Genomic DNA, 21,263 nt, shown 5'->3' with positions numbered 1-21,263 from the left:
AAGAATGACAAAAACTGTTCTGTAGATTGGTGGGGTGTCCTTTCCCCTTATTATCTATTCTGACCACCTTCAAGATTTTTTTTTTTATTTTACAAAGGATCTTTTATCTTTCAAATTTTAAGTCTCTAGCAAGAAAAACATATCACATTTGCAGCATGTTATACGAGATTTGTCATTTTTTTTTAAAGGGAGCTGATCCACAAAGGAATTCTGGGTCATGAAATGCAAAATGACACTCCACTCAGGCGACACTGGCCTTCTTGCTGCTCCTCAAACACGCGGAGCATGTCCCTGCCTGGGGCATTTACACTCACTCTTCCTGCTGCCTAGAACACTTTGCCCCTGGGTATCCATGTGCCTCGCTCCCTCCTTTGCTCTGGTCTTTGCTCAAATGTCATCCTCATCAGAAGGACCATCCTCGATCATCCAATCAAAAATAGCACCTCTCTGTCTTCATCCGTCCATCTCTCTCCCCTTTATTTTTGGTCATTACTGCTTATTATCTGTCTCTCCTCCGTGAATGTAAATTTCCCAAGGACCAGGGGACTTTCTCTCTTTTGTTCATGTACCCTCACAGTGATGCAGCTGGGTCCTGACACATTTATGTCAACAAATAAACATCTGTTGACAGAATCAATAAGCATTAATACCGTCTGCAGACTGGCAGGAACGATCTGACTTTTAGGGATGCTGGTTTGAGGGGTACTGCCTACTCTTGCCCAGCTGCCCCCACCTCTGGAGCATCCATCAGGGGGTCAGGGCATATGCAGCTCTACAAGGTGAGTGTCGAGACGGCGATGACCACTTGCATGGGCCTTCCTCCCAAAGGGGTGTGGCCCTCTTGCTCATGTGAACCAGGCTCACAGTGGATTGTTTCATCTATATGCAGGGCTCCCTAAGTTTGAAAATCACTCCCACCATAAAATCTTTCCAATCATCACAATATCCTTGTGGGGAAAGTCGGTGATTCTTTCATAGTAGAAAGAACACCGGGGAGGGGGCCTGACGAAACCTGTCACCTACCGACTGTGTGACCTGAGCCATTTCCAGTTCCTGAGGGTCGATTTCCTTTGCGTGGAGGTGTGGACAGTAATATGCTCTTATGGTGTTCTTGTAGAAATTAGATGTGATCATGAAAGTGAGGATAATGTAGAAGCCAGAAAAAAGAACCTGGAGGTAATGCAGAGGGCAGAACAGCAAGGCTTTGGGGTACAGGGTTCTAGACTCTTGCAGGAAAAATCCCAGCCCCACCCCTACCTACCACGTGGCATCGCTCAAATAATTTAACTTCTCTGAGTATCAGCGTGCCTGTCTATAAATTGGGGGTAGTAACAGGACCCACCGAGGCGAAATGACAGGAGGCTGAAATGAGAGGTTACCTGTGGGGCACGGAGCACGGGGCCTGACCCACGCTCAGGTGCCCGCGGACGCCAGCTGGCGTCTTTTGTTGTTTTCATCATCCCTGTTAAGGCCATTCTGTCCACAGCTGAACAGAAGGCCACTAGCAGCAGCGTGGACTCCAGGTTCAGTGGGCCTGTGACCCTGTGCTGTGTCTCAGGAAAATTACCCAACGCCCCAGCTCCTCAGTCTTTTCGCCTGCACAGTGGGATGACGGATCATCCCTTCCACTGCAAGATTTTTTTTTGTGAGGCTGGAATGAAACAGAGTTTTCGAAGACCCCCACGACGGGAGATGCTCAGATGGAAAGTCGGATCCACTACAGGGCTGGGAGAGCCGAGGGATGAAGCCCCACGTGCCTTCTGGAGCAGGGAAAGGATGCGGTCAGGTCCCTGCCGGAGCCTGGAGGCAGGCTGGCTGCTGGCGGTTCCACCCCACAGGGGTCAGGTAACCCACACTCAGAAGACCTCCAAGTGTAGGTGTTAAGGGTAAAGCCCCTTAGAGCCAGGCTGCCTGCCTTCCAATCCGGGCCCTGAAATACGCTAGCTGTGTGGCCTCAGTGCCCTTGTCTGCGAAGTGGGGATGATGTCAGGACCCATCCAAGGGCTGTCGTGTATGTGGCTTAAGATTGTCGGTTTCATGCCTCACATATAGGTGGCATTAGGAGATCTTTGAAATAAATTTAATTTATATAAAACTAATATATATATAAAAATATATAAAAAAGCCAAGCAGAAAAAAAATTTTAATTGGCACCTTTCACTCAATGAGCATCTGCTGCTGAGTACACATGAGATGGGTGGGGTCCCTGGAGGGGTCCCTCCCCTCCCCTGCTCAGCTCCCCAGGGCCTCATGCTTGGCATCTCCCCACGCCCAGCGTAACCCTGAATATTTAAAGTTATGTCTCCCCCCAAACAATATAGACCCTCGAGACAGTGTAACTATTTCATCTGATCCTCACCAACAAGAAACCAATCTGTTCCACCCCGGCCTGGCTGAGTTGGAGACTACGGGTCAATTTGCATCCCCGCCCAAGATGCAAACCCACGGAACTACATTCTACGCTCCCTCGGCCCTTAATCTCTCTTCCCCCGGCAGGTGACAACTCCTGCAGGGGACCAAGGATGCCGCACCACTTCCATGGACACCCAGGCCCTCCTCTCCAATTCCAGAGAGCATGCTGAGATGCAAGAGAGTGAGGTGGCTCAGAATTCAAAGAACAGCCTCAAATCTACTCCACTCTGCCATGTTTAAAATGGTAAATTGCCAATGAAGATATTGTACTTGCATGAATATCAGCCACAATTGACCAGTTTCCCTCCGTCTCAACACATCCAACTGAAATTGAAAACTGCTGTTCCAATTTAGCCCAGTCTCTTCCTTGAGAACATGCTCTCCTTCTCAGTCTACTCACCATGGAGACTGTCCTTCATCTGATAATTGATGTCCGTGAGTCAATTTGGGAACCACCAATGGAGAAAAGGGCAGATGTGAGAATGAGAGCGTCCAGAGGCCTGAAAGTCTAGTCTAATCCTGTCTCTGTCACTACTGGCTTCATGTTTAGGCCTGATCTCCCCAAGGGAAAGCTAGAGATTGTGCTAGTAAGATATACCCCTTTCCTGATCTTTGCTGAGCCCTGTGTCATGTGAATTATTGCTCACTTAGTATTTTTCTTTACATTGATTCTATTCTTTAACTCAAAAATTTTATTTAAAAGCAAACTTTAGTCACCTTTGGAGCATCATAATGAATCAATTCATGGAAACTGTTAAATGACTGAAAAGAATCAAGCATCTATCCTGCTTTCTTAAATAAATTGTACAACCAGGGGACCAGGCAATAGATGAAGGAAGCCTCTCTTTGTAACAGCATCCCAAGCAATGAATGAAAAGAAATGACCGAATTAGGGTATCACCATCTCACAATCCTGAATAAATTCATGGACCTAGGCCCGGAGCATCACTGGTTGCCAACATTACAAAAAGAGACAATCGGACAATACGCGCCTTTGGATGAAAAAACACACAGCCACCCATGGTCCTGCTAAAGGGCTCAAACCTGAGTCTGACCAAGCCTCTAGATCTAGCTACCTGATTTGCAGAAAACACAGAAGACAGAGGAAATGCTGGAGGGGCTCCCAAACCGTGCAATCAGCAAAATCCAGACTGTGAAAACGTTGTTGTGCCTAACGGTCCAGAATCTTTAGCAGATTAAAAAAAAAAAAGAGGCTGGAAGGAATGGAGAGGGAAATTAAAAGACACATCAAATTTCTAAAACGGGAAGCAGTAAACTATCTTATCAAGAGATGATAAACCTTAAGTGATAAAGCTATAGAGACACGCAAGGAAGTCAAGCTACCATTTGGGGGGAGATTGAGATTAGGACGTAGAGAAGCTTATAGAGCGGCTGCCAAAATTCTTTCTTGACCTGGGAGATGTTATAAGGAACTTATTCTTGTAATAACTCATAATTAAAACACCTATTATGTATGGTTTTCTGCATTTGTTATATAATATTTCAAAATTAAAAAATAAAACCTATATAGTGCTGTCACAAAGGGAAGAAATCTGTAAAAAAAAAATTACTATAATAAAAGCAAAACAATGACCTAGAAACTGCTGCTTGCCAAAGCTCATAACCTGAAGCTTAATCATCCCTCTTCCTTAAAAAAGACAAGTGTTAGAAAGATGCCAAGGGGCACAGTAGCGCCAAATGAAAACAGTCTCCTGGAGGTACTCAAAAGAACGTAAAGTGAACTGAAAAGAATGTCATGTAAAATCCACGCAGCACCCAAAATCATCCTTCAAACTACTTGGGACCATCCTGCACGGTGGTGCAGGCTGTAGACGCTGGCAAATATGATTCCAGCTCTTACTCTGCCTGCAGTGGAACTCATGGTCCCTTGTCACCACCAGATCCCAACAAAAGACTGGTGGGCCAAGGCCCCTGCAGGGAATGCTGTACCCATTTGCCTAGAATGTTCCCTGCCTCTGTGGTAGGGAGACCGTCAGGGGTTTGGGGAACTAGCCCCAGCAAAAAATCACCCTTCCACCAAAAACACGATGTCCTGATGGCAATCAGGCGACAATCTGCAGACCTGCTCACCTCTGTCGGCTCTGTAATCACAGCTTCTACTGCATTGTTTCGTAATTATCCCCGTTTCTGTTTCCTTTGCTCTAAGACCATAACCTTCTCAGAAATAGGACTTAGCGCACTCCGCTCTATTCCTCAGCACTTGGTCAAGGCCAAGGCCGATGCCGAACGTTTGTGAAGTGGATGACCAACATCGATGAACGTTTTCAGGTACCAAGCGCTATGTTAAGTGCTTCTCATGTGTTATCTCATTTCCTCCTCTCGGCAACCCTGGATGTCGCTACTATTATCACATTCATTTTACAAATGAGGAGACTGAGGCCCAGAGAGGTGTTCCCAAGGCCACTCAGCCAGAAAATGACAAAGCCAGGGTCTGAACCCAGGTCTCTCTGACCCCAATGTGCATCAGGAGACTACTTAGAACAGGGAAGGAGCCGGGTTCCAGCTCTGCACCCTTCACAACAGGCAGTTCTATGCCTGGTGTGTGGTCTGCACTGAGAAAACCCACCCCCAACCCAGTTCTTGGTCTTTCAAGGCTGGGGGGTACTCAGCCTAACTTAGCAGAGCACAAGATGTGATGTCCAGGAAGAGAGGAAGTCTGAAGCTTTAAAGCACATGCAACGTGCAATAGCGTCCCATTTCACTTAGGGGAGTTGGGCTGTAAAATCAAGATGTAAGGTGAGAACTGGAAAGAGTCAAAAAAAAATCTCAAAGCTCCCTTAAAGCATCTTCAAGACACTAAGCCTTTGGCCCTTGGAAGCTCCCAAAGCAAGAATTAACTTTGTATCTCTTTGCATTTGGAATCTGCCCTGCCACCCTTCACGCCTTAGGTACAGAGACCAAGGTCTAGTCTGAACAGGGAAAAGGCTACTTGAAGGGACATCTCTTACTCTCACAGATAAGAGTTAGAATCACAGTCAATAGTAGATGGTACACAAATGCCCTACTCTCTTCTTCGGAGCCTGGCTCTGAGCTCACTAGCCCCTGCCCGGGCTGTGCCCCCTGCCCCGGGGGTACTCTGAGGGCTGTGTTCCCAGGCAGCCCCTCCTCCAAGGAGGTCTGTGTAACCTGCAGCATGAACTCATGCATTTATCCAAAGGGTCTGGAGGGCCGACCGCAACCCTTTTGGGGGCCCCATGAAGACCTTTGTACTCATTCCCAGCTGTAAGTCCTGCTGGTCCATCTCATACTGTGAGACTGAAAGTCCTGAGCTCCTGTCCCCAAGTCACCTCTTGCTGCCAGAGGGAGGCCCCGCTCTGTTGGTTATAAAACCAATTGCCTGAGTTCCTTTATCTTTGTTGAAACAGCATCTGCCTCCGGGGAGCGCGCTTCTCAGCGTCAACCTCGGAAATTCTCCGCGGCGGTCCCCGGGCCCAGCAGCTTCCTGGCTCTAGGATGGCAAGGGCCCAGGGGTCTCTTTGGGGTGGCCACTGCTGGGACAGCTGTGGCCAAAGCCTGGCGAGCCCCGGAGGTGGAGTGGCCCGGGCCCCTGGACAGGTTACCATGGTCTGGAAGCAGGAGTGGAGCTGCGTCAGGAACGGCGGCTTCCCGGCCAGGGCCAGCACCCGCTTCTCCACCATCGTGCACTCCACGTCGTCGTCCTGGATGACCACGTCCTTCTTCAGGATCTTCACGGCGTACAGCTCATCGGTGCCCTTCCGCTCTGAGAGCATGACCTGGGGAAAGAAAAGGCAGGTCAGCGCCGTCGAAGGGGCCAAGGGAAGGCAGCTGATGTGCATTCAAATCTGCCCCAGGCTGTGTCCACACGCCCTGTGTGGATGCCGATCCGATACATGACATTTCCCACAGACTTCACACCCAATCAAGAGAGGATGGCTCCCAAACAGAAACAGACACAGAAAACAAACTTATGGTTCCCTGGGGTGGTAAAGGGGGTGGGAAGGGATAAATTAGGAGTTTGGGATTAGCAGATACACACTGCTATATGGAAAATAGATACATAGCAAGGACCTGCTGTAGAGCATAGGGAACTACCTTCAGTATCCTGTAATAACCTATAGTGGAAAAGAATCTGAAAAGAATCTTGTAATAACCAGTAACGGGAAAGAACCAATCAAATCACTTAGCTGTACACCTGAAACTAACACAGCATCATAAATCAACTACACTTTGAATTTAAAAAATATCGCTAAAAAAACTCAAATCAAATAAAAATTCATCAGACGATGGTTCCCAGAGCCACGAGCAGGTACTGGGGTACCTCTTCGGGATATGCATCAATGCCCAACCAAACGTGACTAGAATATAAACCCCACGAGGATCTTGGCCTGTTTTGCTCACTGGTGTAGCCCAAGAGCCTGGAATAGGGCCTGGCACACAGGAGATGTTCAGTTAAGTATTTGGGGACGGAAAGCACGAGTGAATTCCTGATACGACTGCATTTGGTGCAATTGTTCCTTTATTTTTCAGTTATTTAATCTTCATGAAGAGCCTGCTAAGCCCTGGGGAAACGGCAAGAGATGAGCAGGCACGTTCTCTGACCCTGCCTTCCAGGGAGGAAGGAAGATTTTGGACATTAATTACCGGGATGATTAATGTAATATTTTAACATCCTCTCCTGTTGTGCTGGGGCTCCCTTCCATGCAGCTGTGGTTGCAATCAGAGCATGTTAATCAGTGTGGCTCGTGACACATCATTATTTTTACTGGCTGTCACTATGCCAGAGGGAACAGTGACCAGCAGGTACTGTTCTCCAGAAGCCTCTTAGGGAGCACGGGGCAGGACCACATGGTACGAGACCTAACCTGGTCTGGGGGCTTCCTGGAAGGCTTCCTGGAGGAAGAAGCAATCAGACCGAAGTAAGTATTGACTGTATGCACTGTGTCAGCTATTTTGCAGGCAATAATATCAATCACCACGACAATTTGAGCACTTATCCATGCACCAGACAATGAGTGGTTTTCACTTATTATTTCTCATTTACTTAGGGAGTAGGTACCATTGAGAACCCTATTTCAAGCGGGAAGGGGCAATATAGAGGTCGGAGATTAAGAAGTACAAACTATTATGTATACAATGAGCTACACAGATATATTGTACAACACGAGGATTAGAGCCAATATTTTATAACTCTAAATGGAGGATAACCTTTAACAATTGTGAATCACTGTATTGTACCCTTATAATTTATAGAATATTGTGTATCAATTTCAAATAAATAAATGAATAAATTAATTAATTAAAGTTTTTAAATAAATTAATTAGTTTTTTTTTTAAGCCCAATTCCATAGGAGACTAGGGCTCAGGGAAGGTAAGCTGCCTGTCACACCACAAATTCAGTTAGGAACAGAGCCAGGATTTGAACTCAGGTTTACCTGACTTCAAGGTCTCTCTGCCTTTAAACACTCCACTTGCCGAGAGCTCCAGAAGAATCCTCAAGGAGTTGAGGTGGCTGGGGAAGTGAACTGCTCACACCTGACTCAGCTAGAGGACCAAGGAAGGTGACAGAAGCCTGGGGCCAGAGGGAGCAACGCATAGAGGAAGCCTTGGGCGGGCGGGCAGCTGGACACATCCGCACAGCTCCTACCCTGACGGAACAGCCCTGACTGCACACCTGCTCAGACGCTCCGGCTGAGCTCGCCGGCCCACACAGAGGCATGTCTCCTCCCTCCCCATCTTTCCTCTCATCAGGGGTGGCCATGGGCAATGCAGATCCATGAATTTGTAGCCCTTAGGAAGAAAGCTCCTGACGCACAGCAAGAGGACCTTCCCAACCTCTTCCTCCCGAAGCCTCACCACAGAAATAAGAGCTGCCAAACTGAGCAGGTCCTGCCGGCCGGGCATTTACTTGATCCTCACGGCAGAGCCCACGTTCGCATGGCAGGGTGATGTGCATCTTGGGTTTATTTCCCATCTCCCTCTGCTCTCTCACTGGTACCCAGAGCTGTTTCTCCTTCCTTAGCCTTCCCCAAGGCAGAAGCAATGACTCCACTAAGACAGAGTAGAATGGAGATAGGGATTTTCTGCTCTCAGATTCCCAAGAAGGCCGCGGCTGGGGCAAGTGCAGGGAGAAGGCAGGGAGGGGACTTGGCCAGAGGTGAAAGGGTGGCAGGACTGGAGGTGGGTGAAAGCAGAGCCTTCAACTGAGAGGACCCCAGGGGACACAGGAGGGGCTCAGTGCTGAGCTGGCTTCCAGTATGGACAGCCCCACTGCCCCATCAGCACTGGTCAAGGTACAAACTAACAATCCTGGATACTTGTAAACACCCCACCCCACCACCACCCGAGAATCCAGAGGAGGGGCCCTGCATACCCTGAATGTCAATGCATCGTGATAAGACATCTCAGTCCCTGTCCTGAAGGAGAAACAGGACAGATGGCTGGGAATTTCCCCATGCACCAGAGGCAGGACTGGACATTCCACATCTGTTCCAGTTACCCCCATTCTACAGATAAACAAACTGAGGCTGAGAGATTCACCTGCTCGAGCTAATGATTGTTCTGAAAATGCAGATCTGCCCATGCTACTCAAATACTTCAGGTCCCCCAGTGGCTCTGGGAACCAAACAATTCCATGACCACATCCTGTTCTTTCTTTTCCTTTGGCTGTTCTATTCCTACTGCCTGCAGTGTCCTTCCACATTCTCTCACCGATCAGAGAATCAGAGATTCAGCTCAGAAGTTACCTTCTTCTATATCTCTCAATGATCCACTTAAACCAAACGGGTCACTCCTCCTTCTGGCCCCTGGGACTGCTTTGTATCTATGTCAGATACTCTAGGGCAGACATTCCCAAACTTCGATCAATCACACACAGGGCTTTTTCACATTTTTTTCCTACCCCCTAAACTGGTATTTACTTCATATTTTTGAAGTCTAGTCACATCTTTACTTAACTAAATTTATCTGAAAAGGAAACTATATCACCACCATTACTGGCAAGCCAGTATCATGAGCCATAAATGGGAGATGAGCATAAAAATAAATAAAAGCAATGCAGTGAGAGGAAATCCTAGCCAGAGACTGCTGACTGCTGAAGGTTCCAAGCCAGACCCTGTGTTTTTTCCTTGTTTAAGGAAAAAAGTGATATTTGCAAATGTTAGCTATTAATGGCATACTGTCATCAAATGAGACTTTCTGGTTCAAGTAATTAGAAAGACTAAGAGGAAACAGAGAATAACCCTATCATGCTGTGATTTAATTTTATTTCATATTGCATCTTTGTGCCCCCTAAAAAAACCTCAGCTACTAAATTAAAATCATCTTGTAAATCATCAATACTACACACTTCACACATTATAGAAAACACTGTTGCATTTGTAGAGATAATTGTTTTTCAGTCAATCAACAGGGATATGTGAAGATTCTGTGTCTAGCGCTAACCTAAGCCCCAGGGGGAGAGGGGCAATAAGCCAGCACCAGAGAGCACCCCTCATATTCTGTGAGTGGTATACAAAGGAGCAAACTTTGGAAAATTCCCCTGTATTGGCTGGAGGAAAACAGAACTGACACACACGAAGAGTTGATAACAATTTAGAGATAGAAGTGAATCAAGCTCCAGAGCAGGGACCAGCAAACTTTTTCTGTAAAGGGCCAAATGGTAAATATCATAGACTTTGTGGGACAGTTTCTGTATCCACTACTCAACCCCACCACTGTAGCGGGAAAGCAGCCCACACGCAAGTGTTCCAATAAATCTTTATTTATAAAAATAGGAGGTGGGCCCAGTACCAGTAGTTTGCTGACCCCTGTTCTAGAACACGGTCAGGGAAAAAAATGACAGTGACTACATTATCAAAAGTGGCCGCAGTTTAACCTGGAAACAGACCCTGGCATACTTTTCATTTCTTCCAGCTCCATTATTACAAAGAACCTTCTGATTGGGCAGGGGTTGCACCTGGCCACAGCTGATTGGACCAGAGGTACATAACTGACCTAGGTTGAGCCAATCAGATTCTCTTGTTTAAGAATGTGTGATTAGTATACTCCAAGTAGGCAGTCTAGGGCCTAAGTAGAGAAACACACAGACCTGCCTAGGGTGGTCCTTTCACATGCAGGCAAAAAAAATGAACCAGATGTGTGGGAAAAGCAAGATCAGGGAATGAGCAAAGGCCTTGCTTTCCAGTTCCTGGTTCCAATCCTTCACGGGGCTTGGCTGTTTCCATAGAAACCTCCACATGCCCCCAATAAAGTTATTATTTTTATTTATATTAGCTTGAATGGATTTCTGTTTCTTAAAGATCCTGTAAGGCCAAATTATTGCTTGAGGAACTCAAATTCTTAATAAAAACAAGAATTTCAGGAAGCCAAGTAGCATCAGGTCAGTACATGACTTAAAACAAGGCAAATTCCATTCTTTATAAAGGACAGTGCTTCTGGTCCATATCAGAATTACATCAAGGTATGTGTTTAGAAGACAGATTCCAAGTGCTGCCTCTCATTCAGAAGCTCTGACTGTGGCCTGGGAATATGTATTTTAACAAACGCCTCCCCTCCCCTCAAGTCTCATCACTAAATTTGTTGTTCTGAGGGACTCTGAGGAACTATCAAAACTGATTCATTTAATACGGGAGTTAGGAGGTGTCCACAAGTAAAACAGAGAGAATCCTTTTATTCTGAGATTCCCAACGCTTTCTCAGCACTCACTACCAAGGGGTGAAAAGGGAGCTTTGTTCCTTTATATTCTAATCAAGCTTTCCTTTTCAGCGGGAATCTCTCTGCCCTTGGAGAGCTTTTGAGGGCTTCTAGAGAGCTTTCCCCATATCATGAAGGAAGTGATATTCTGTGGTGGTTTCAGAACATGTCTATAAATATTAGATACTCCTCAATCAAGGGGCAGAGTCTGTGCCCTCTCCCCCTGAACATGGGCAGCCCTTTGTGGCTGCTTCAGTGAATGGAATATAGTGAAAGTAATTCTTTGTGACTTTGGAGGCAGCAACTTCTGTCAATTTCTCTTGGGACACCTGCCTTTGGAGCCCTGAGGCCACAGAATGAGACCATGTGGAGACGGCTGGAGGTTACACAAAGAGCTGGGTGCCCAGACAGCATAGGGTGCTCCAGCCCCAGCTAATGCAGGACAGACCCCACCCACCAACCAGCAAGCATTCCCAATTTCCCTCCCCAAAGAAAACATGAGAGATAATAACATACGAGTGGTGTTGTTTTATATCTCTGAGTTTGGGGATGGTTTGTTATGCAGCATCAGGCAACTAGATAGCATCAGATTAAAAAACAAATGTCTTCTATATAGCACAGGGAACTATATTCAACATCTTACAGTAACCTATAATGAAAAAGAATATGAAAAAGAACGAATATATGTACATATATATGTATGACTGAAACATTATGCCATACACCAGAAATTGACACATTGTAACTGACTATACTTCAATTAAAAAAAAAAAAAGCAACTAGAACAGATTCCTCTAAGTTCAAATGTGCACTGATGCAACCTCACTTTATTCATTTCTTGCGTTTAGCTACGCACTCTCTTTTCAATCAATTTTCTCTTTAAAAGGCTTCAACTCAGACCAGCAACATAGACGGAATTCATTTTGCCTTCCAAATCTTATCCCCTGACTTAACCAGGACCTGGAAGGCTGGCCAATTCATTTATTCATTCAGTAAACATGAATAAATAAACTGTCTGGATGCGCCAGGCACTGGGGATGTGGGATGACAATGCCTTCAGGAAGCTCCCACACTAGCACAAATAATTCCAATTCAATTATGATTAAACTCCTGAAAGAGAAGTGCACAGTGCCCCATGAGTGTTCACATGGAGGACTTAACCTGATTTGGTGGGCCAGCAAAAGATGCCCTGGGGAGGGGATGGTTAAGCTGAGACCTGAAGCATTACTAGGACTAGCAAGGAGGAGATGGGGGAGGCATATTCCAGGCAAAAGGGAGTGAATTGTGTTCCCTTAGGATTAGACCATCTGGATCCATAAACCCAGGCCTAGAATTATGGTCAGAAGTGAGCTCTCAAGTTCTGGAACTCAAATTCCAGATGCCAACTCCCAGATCTCTGAGATGCAGCAAATGATTATCTCCAGTAGACAGAGGAGCACTGGCACCAGGTGGGGTGACTGGACAAAGAACAGGTGATGTTCAAAGGAAAGAGCCCACTGTTACTGTCAGGGAGAGAAAAGGCAAGGTTGGGCGGACTGGCCAATGTTGGGAAGGTGATGAGTTTGGAGCTGATAATGATAACCACCCTGACTCCTTACTGCCACTGTGTACTGTCTCATTTAATTCCACACAGACGTGAGTGTAGGTACTGCCACTGTCTCCAGGGCTTACAGAGGTTAGGTGAGTGGGCCAAAGTCACTCCACTAGGAAGTGATCCTTCTAGATCATCTGTCTCCAAAGTCCGCGCTCTTGACCACACGCCATCTGATTCTCCGAGCCCTGAGTACCAAGTGTTGCGTTGTGAGGCTGCACCATCTGCAAATTGCCGCTGGGCGTTTCAAATTCAACTCCAGATCTGGCCCTGTTCTCCTTTTCCTGCCCATCCCACTTGCTGAGGTTTTGGCCCTTGTGGCCTAACTCACGGTCAAGGATGGAACAGTTATGGCCTTTCTCCATTTCCTCTACAACCACTAACAAACCATTCATTTACTTGTTGAGATGACCTTGGTCTGAGTTAGCGCTGCAGCCACGACTCTGGTGCATCCATCTAGTCCACCAGCTCTGCCGGGAATTCTGTGCCAGGCGTGACGCCAGGTGAGATGCAAGTTGGTGAGACGCTCACACACAGGACCGAGGTGGCCCTGCTTCCCAGAAGTAAGCGGCTTGAGAAGACCTTACTCCCTCCATCTGTGCCCTCAAGTGTCAGTACAATAGCAGAAAACAGTAGAAAAATAGCCACGGTATCAGCCAGGGCGATGGTCATGTTCTAAAATGTTCCTTTAAGTCGACATGATTTTTTTTTTACTAGTTGTCTCACGAAGTTTCTGGAGCTCCTGCTTCAGTTAATACCCACATCGAGGACGTGGGCTGTTTGTTCAGCTGTCCCTCCAGCTCCAGGGTGAGGATTCCAAACAGACTGAAAGGCTGTGTTGAAGTGATGTTCTTATCAAATTCCAAGCCACATCTGCTACCCAAGAATCTTCCGGGAGAGATGTGATAAACAGCAGTGGCTTCCAGTGACAGCAGATTACAATGGAGGAAAGTGGCCCCGGGACTCCGAGACGGAAAGTTTGTTAAGATGAACCTTCCTGGTGAATCCAAATGGCGAAATGTGCCTGGAATCTTGGCCCTTGACCATGGGACAGGATGGCATCACGATTAGGACAGAGACTTGACAACGAGGAGACCTGGTACGTGTCCAAGTTCCACCACGTACCAGCTGCGTAACTGAGCAACTCACTTCACTTTTCTGAACCTTAATGAATGTCCTCATCTATAAAACAGGGACACTGACCATGCTTATCTTTTGCTGGTGTCGAGGGCACTCTGGGGGATCGAGTATGCAGAGTGCACACCTTAACTCAGCACCACGCTGGACAAATAGATGATGAGCACTTAGGGCCTGGTGGTTGCACGAGTTTCCTGGCACTGTCGTAACAAAGAACCAGAAACTATGAGGCATAAAACAACAGCAATTTATTCTCTCACAGTTCAGGAGCCCAGAAGTCTGAAATCAAGGTGTTGGTAGGAACGGTTCCTTCTAGTGGCTTTGAGGGAGAATCTGTTCCAGGCCTCCCTCCCAGCTTCTGCGGTTGCCAGCCATCGTTAGCGTTCCTCAGTTTGTGGACACATCACTCCAATCCCTGCCTCTGTCTTCACATGGCCTTCTTCCCTGTGTCTCTGTCCCTCTTCTTGTAAGGAGACCAGCCATTGGGTTAGGGCCCACCCTCATCCAGTCACACCTCATCTGAACTTGATGCCACCTGCAAAGACCCTATGCCCAAATAAGGTCAAGTTCAGAGTCTCAGTAGTTAGAACTTGAAAATGTACATGGAGGGGAGACAATTCCATCCACTACAGTGGTTATCATCCCCTCGATCCTGTCTGAGAATGACCAAGGGGACTGCCTGCGATCCTTTGCACAGAGGACCGATTTCCAGCTCTCGACTGGCTAAGGAGACGTGTCCTGAGGGCACTGGGTGTCACGTGCCTATTAATGCGACAGGGCAGAGATAGTTAAGAGCCAAAGGCCCCACCCCTCACTTCCCCAGCTTCAACCGACACTTCCCAAAAGCCCAAAGCCAAATGGAGCCTCCCTCAGTTCCTCTGTCTAACCTCTCGCACCTAATGCATCTACAAGTTTCGTCAGCTCTACATTCAAAACACACGCTATATCCAACCTCTTTCCCAATCTAAGCCACCACGATCCCTAACCAGGTCTCCTGCAAATGCCTCCTAGCTAATTCTCTAGGAGCTTGATGGAATCTATTATAGGGTTGCATCTCTTTGAAGGTCCCCCTGCCCTCTGGGACTGTCTCCTGCTTGGGTTCTACCCAGTTCCTTCGAAGACCTGCAGAGAGAACTTTAGATCAGCTCGACTCTCAGTCTTAAGGCAGATCTGGTCTCCTCCCCTCTCCCACCCTTTCCGTGGGTTTCCCTTGCTCACTTGTACTGAGCTCCTGTTTCTCCAGGCTGCACATTAGAATTCTCTGTGGAGCTTTTAGAAGCTGATGCTTGGGCCACACTCCAGACCAATTAAATCCAAATCTTCTAAATATCTGAGGCTTCCTGTGCCAGGCCTTGCCTGCCCTGGGGGAGGATGAGGTGGTGAGCTGGCAAGAGGCCGTCAGGATGGTGTTGTAATCAGAGGCTAGAGCACTGGGCAAACACTGTCCACTGTTCCTCCAAGGGCGGTCACCCACTCAGGAGTAGGATTCTGAGAGACTTGGGTGTGGTCAGGTTACAAAATGAAGGTTAGCGTCCACACCCTCATCTCTTTTACAACGTGGCAGGTATCCGGACAAGCTCTTGGATGTAAGAATGAGATTATGACACTGACAGAGTCTGATGAGCTGGGAGTTTACATCTAATTTGAACTGTAAAATCACAGCATGTACACGTTCAGCTCTGGAATCATGAGCTTAACTCTCTCATGTGCTTGCTGTGTGTTTTGGGGCAAGTTACTCAACCTCTCTGAGTCTCATTTCCCCACATATAAAAGGGGCATCATGACAGTTCCTCCCTCACAGGGTTGCTCTGAGAGCAAGTGACATAATGGTGGTAAAGCTCAGAGCCCAGGGCACAGAAGCCACATTGTTAAAGTGAAAGCATAAATACAGAGAATGAGTGTGATGTTCCAGTTCGTTCTGTGGATACAGTGGTTCTTTCCCACATTCTCCAGATGAGAGAAAGAGAAAGGCAGAAACGTGAACAGAGAAATAGACCAAAATTTCTGCAAAATCCATTTCCCAGGAGATTCTTATGCAAAGCCCAGAACGAAAGGCAAGGTCACCTTGCCTGTGTTTAGAGGTGGGGCTGGCAGGAGCCCTCTGGGAGAGGCTAAGAGGGTTCTCCCACAGGGAGCTGCATGTTCAGTCCAACAGGACTTCCCTGCGCAATCAGCGGATTATCTGTGAACTTCTAAAATTCCGAATGGGGAAGCAACGATGTGCCCTGGCTTCCAGACCCTCACAGCCTCATCTTCTCCGGCAAAGCCCTCCTTCATACTGGGCCAGGGGTGAAGAGGTGGCTTAAGCCACTCACTCTTGATAACCAGAGGCCTTGAATGAGGGGCAGAGCCATTCCAACCAAGGGATCTTGTAGGTGGATGTGGGAGTAACTGTAGACAAGAGTCCATCAATTCACAGGGCCATGATGGCGGCTCAGTGATACAAGAACATCCAGAAAGAACTCAATACACTACGTTCCTCACAGTTGATGAATTCTTTACCTTTTGAGGTTCTCCCAACATTCAACTTTCACCAGACATGAAGATGTCCTAACATGTTCTAGCTTATCTTGGAGTCACTAATTTTATTTCTTCAAAGTGTATTGTTACCGTTTGAACTTTGGATCACATTTTCTAAGCGTATATATCCACACATATGTGTGTTTAAATTTTATATGTGATGGTGGACACACTAATTGAATAGAAAATCACGTGGCTTGAGTGGACTCAAATGCATTTGCCTCTAGCAGCAAACTGGAAGTTAGCCATCTACAAATGGTTTCTGGCTTCTAATAGCTCGCTTTGGAGAAGCTACCGGGTAGACTTGCAAACTGAAGAAGAACTTCGGGAAAAACTGAAAAGTGATATAGTGGGGGGAAAGATGCTAACTGGGAGTTAATAGTGTGGATCTGGGGAGGACTGAATCACTTTGGGAATACAATCTCCAAGTCTGCAAGACAAAAAAGAACAGCGGTACTGAGCGTGCAGATCAGCTCAGACGATACAACTTGGTTGCTTCATGATTTCTTATGTAAGGTTTTTCCATATTTAAAATAAAACCTCTTTATATGGTTACATACTGTATGATTCCAACTATATGACATTCTGGAAAAGGCAAAACCATGGAGACAGTAAAAAGATCAGTGGTTGCTAGGGGGTAGAGGGTGGGAGGGAGGAATACGGGGAGTGTAGAGGATTTTTAGGGCAGTGAGACTACTCTGTATGATGCTATAATGGTCGACGCATATCATTATACATTTGTCCAAACCTGCAGAACGGACACCACCAAGAATGAACTCTAACGTAAATTGCGGACTTTAGGTGATAATGGCGTGTCAGTGTAGGTTTATCGATTGTAACAAATGTACCACTTGAGTGGGGGGATGTTGATCACGGAGGAGGCGTGGAACTGCGTGATAGATGAAATGAGTTTTCAGATCAGAGGTCGGGTTGACAGGTGTTACTAAGATTTAAGTCCTTTAAAATGATGCCATGGCACACACTAGATTTAATCAACTCGAATTTTTGCCCACTAGCAGAGAAAGCCAATGCAAGTGTGAAATGAAGTTTAGAATGAAAGTACTTTTAGCCTAGTCATCTCTAGCTCCTGTGGACTTGCTATTGTTAAGCAAATGTCACTACACCCATGGAAGGAATGACTCACAGTCGCTGCTGGGAAGAAGGAGGGGAGGGAGTAAGAAGATTTAAACCTGAAATGCTTAGCTCCTGTGTTTTAAATGAAGATGTTTAGTTGGATTTAATAAGAAATGTTTAATTGTTTGATTGGGTTGCAATAAGAAATGCCAGAGAACTACTATTTCAAAACTCTGGGCTGTATCACTTCTAATTATTAATATCATAGAATTGATGTGGTAGAATTTGATGGGTATCAATTCAAGTTACTGATTCTGTTGAGCTCAAATCAATGTTGACGACCTGTATGCTAACTTAGTCAATTTTTTTTGAATCATACATTACATTTGACAAAGCTAGATGGTTAAAATAAAAGTAGATTTGACTATTTTTTTTAGACAATTCCCAGGAAAACAAACTAATAATTGATGCCTTTTACCAAAAGAAAATGCAATGAAACCCTTAAGGGCCCATCATTCATTCCAACAATTAGATGCACAAAGGAAGCCTGCTTCTCTATAATCTGATCTGCTCTGTGCACACACAAAGCCTCCCTTTGGGGCTGGTGTCCCAGACTAATAGAGAGTGGGCTTTCTCCAAGGCGGGCGTGAAGCACAGTGAGTGCCCCAGAGGCTGTGTGGTGTAGTGGTTGTGCACTTGGGAGCGAGACTCCTTGTGTTTGAACCTGCATCCACTGCTGCGTTAATTTGGGAGTCTCTCACCTCTCTGGGCCTCTATTTCCTCATCTGTGAAAGGGGGATAATTACACACCCACCTTATAAGATCATTGTGAATATTAAATGATGCATATAAAGCACATGGACACATTCTCAATGCTCATGATATATATTATCAATCTCTGCAGTGATTTTCAATGAAGTCAGTAGATAATATGAAACGGGGCTGGGGCAGGGGAACTGAAACAAACTATGGCATGTTTAATTACATTAACCATTCATACTTGGACTTCCAAAATATTTACCATGGGTGTTGGATGATTATAATCTATAGGCCTCTGCTCTCGTGTTTGCTGTAGAAAGATTACGGGTTATGCTGTTAGTAAACAGGGATTCATCTTAACAGAACTAGAATTTCTGAAATGGCACATAAAGATGTGGTTGAGATGGATATGCAGAGGGTGAACAATGGCAGCATGATAATTGGACCTGTGGCCATGAATTATTGCCTGAGACAGAGTTTCCATGTTAATAGGTTCTACCTGGTCCTTTAATAAGAGGACTAGAATTAACTCTGTATTATTTTTTCCACAGAGACTTTCCAAAGGCAACATTTTGAAGAACATACAGACTTAAAGGAAACATTTTGCCTTGTGTTTCCGGACCAGCATTTTCTTCCTTCTCTTTGAGGAACTGCCCATCTCACACCTGCTTTGCAGAGTCCGTTCCTGTTGTGTTTCCTGATGGCTGGCTGGAAAAGTGACCTCTCCCCTTGGCCACAGCTAATTGGATCACATGATCCCTGAGTCCTACTGCCCCATCAGCTTCTCTTTCTAGATTTGGTAATCAGCCACTGAGAATTGAGATGTGACATAAGGCTGAGGGGGGTAGTGCTGGGGCACATCCACAGGGTGAGGCATCAGCAAGAAGCCAGGAGGGCAGATTGGGGGTCTCCAAGGTGGAGATGATGATTGCTGGTTCCTGGCAGCCTTCTTGTCCCGGCTGCACTCTTGCTTTTGGATGTTGAGCGATTCACAGAGACATGCCATCTCTTTCCAATAAATCCTCCCTTTACTCACTCTGGCTAGATAATCAAACTTGAATTCCAGATATTTCACTTTCCCTGAAATGATTAATTTTATTGGGAAAACAGACTCTTACTGAGGCTTTCTTGTTCTGTAATTTATGATCTTCTGAGGGGTGAGAGCAGGGGCTACAGAAGAGCAGTAAGTCGCTTTACTAATGAGATGCTGGACAAATTCGGGAAGTGGAAGGGCCTCACTGGGACTGGGGAAGATGAGTCGGCAAAAATACATGGCAGTCAGAATTGCCTACAAAAGACTGGGGGCTGGGAGGAAGCTGCCGTAATTGGGAGAGAACCAAAGAGAAGGCAGGAATCCAAGATCAGACAGCAAATGTCAAAAGGTTCTCTGGAAGAGGATTAAGGGAACAGGTAGCAAAGACTGAGCTATCTGTGAACCATATGATAAAAGGATGCACCATATGGTGCAGGAAGATAGCAAAGCAGGTTGAAGTAAAGGGAAGAGCTTTTGTCTGCAGGATTATATAACCACCTCTAATGTATGGATGTATATGTGTGCGTGTGAATGCATACCACTAATGAGATTAAAATTAGGATAGACTCCCACAACGGGAGCTCCAAGACTTGAGAAAAGGCCTTTGTTACTGGTATGAACTCAACTGCCTTTTAATCATCTCAGGCAATTTTTTCCTATGGTAATTCAGTGCTGCACTTGGATCCAGCAGAAGACACTGGAGTCTGGGGCTTGAAGCTCTGGATTATTCTCCTGTGCCTAAACCCACAACACACACAAGTTAAGCACACCGGTGGCTTTTGGGGAGACAGCTTGGAGGCTGTGGGGCACCGGTGTTAGCAAACAGGGCCAACTTCAAGCATTCTGAGGGACCATGATCTTTTCAGGGGCTCGTGAAAGTGTTTTAATTTCTGTTAGAATCCCAAGGGGAAAAAACGAAATTTTATGCTTAAGAAAATGTTTTAACATACAATATTAATCTATTTGCCCTTATATGAGTGCAGTTATAAGATATACTTTTTAACTTTTTATTCATGCTGTTAAGGAGGAACCCACAAAAGTCTTATGGCAGTTTTAAAACTGTTTCAAAAAAGAAAAAACTAGCAGTTTGGTGGCGATGAGTGCCCCCCAGAGTAGAAAAGAGTGTTGTTAGAGATGGAAAGAGGCAACTGTGATTCAACTGGAATCACAGAACCTGATTTCAAGTCCTGGTCCTGCCTCCTTTCAGCTGTGTGGTCTTGGGGAGACAACTCAACCTCTCTGACTTATAATTCCCATGTAAGTCGAATAGTGTTAATATCAGTAGCTACCTTGCAAGATGTGGTGAGAATTAATATGATGTAATGCATGTAAATCCAAAGCCTGGTCCCTGGCAATTAGTATGAGCTCAATAAAAGCTGAAGAAAATGGAGATGGGTGAGTGGAATTGCAGAGGGTGGGCATGAGGGTTAGAAGAAATAGAAGTTGATGATGAGAAGGAACCAACTGGGGAGTTTTCACACACACTAGAGATGCCCCCAAGACTTGGAGGACCCCACGAGCTGAAGCCTGCAGAGGAGTAAGAAGGGCAGAAGCTAGGAGAGAGAAGTTGGCGCCTCCCAGGAACCCCTACTGATGGCTCACAGTTCCATGGAGCACTAGGCACAGAGTGAGGAGGGAGAACTGAAAATCTGGAATCTCCCATCACAATGGGCATGCAGTCTGTCTAATGGCAGAGGCTCAGAGTGAAAACAAGGCACACAAACTCTGCTTACACTCAGAGGGACAGAGAAGAGAGGGGAAAATGAGGCAATAAGGGGAGAAATCGGTTAACCTCCTAGAATATGTCTGGTGACATGGCAAGGGGACCACTGTTGAGACTAGAAATGCAAGCGTTAAGTATCAAACAATCAAGAGCCCAAGAACACATGTATCTAAACCAAAATTGGTCTGTTAAATTCCACTGACTGGCTGTGCGATTTTATCAAGTTATTTCAACTTCCTTGCATCACACTTCTGCATCTGTAAAATGGGGGTGATAGTAGCTACATTACAGCATAAGGGTGAGCCAATACATACAAAGCACTTACAACAAAGCCTGGCATT

At 46.0% G+C, this 21,263-nt stretch overlaps 1 protein-coding gene across 2 annotated transcripts in view; it reads right to left on the bottom strand.

Moving 5' to 3' along the window:
- PRKCB (protein kinase C beta) overlaps nucleotides 1-21,263 on the bottom strand; it is a 295,939-nt gene that overhangs the window by 48,017 nt on the left and 226,659 nt on the right. For both annotated transcript variants that reach the window (XM_072942795.1, XM_072942793.1), the window contains exon 10: nucleotides 5,994-6,167. In XM_072942795.1, the coding sequence (XP_072798896.1) occupies nucleotides 5,994-6,167 (174 nt within the window). The remainder of the gene's footprint in view (nucleotides 1-5,993; nucleotides 6,168-21,263) is intronic.

Source organism: Vicugna pacos, chromosome 18, assembly GCF_048564905.1.
Source record: "Vicugna pacos chromosome 18, VicPac4, whole genome shotgun sequence".
In the NCBI taxonomy this organism is placed as follows: domain Eukaryota; kingdom Metazoa; phylum Chordata; class Mammalia; order Artiodactyla; family Camelidae; genus Vicugna; species Vicugna pacos.
This window is presented reverse-complemented; position numbering and strand designations above follow the sequence as displayed.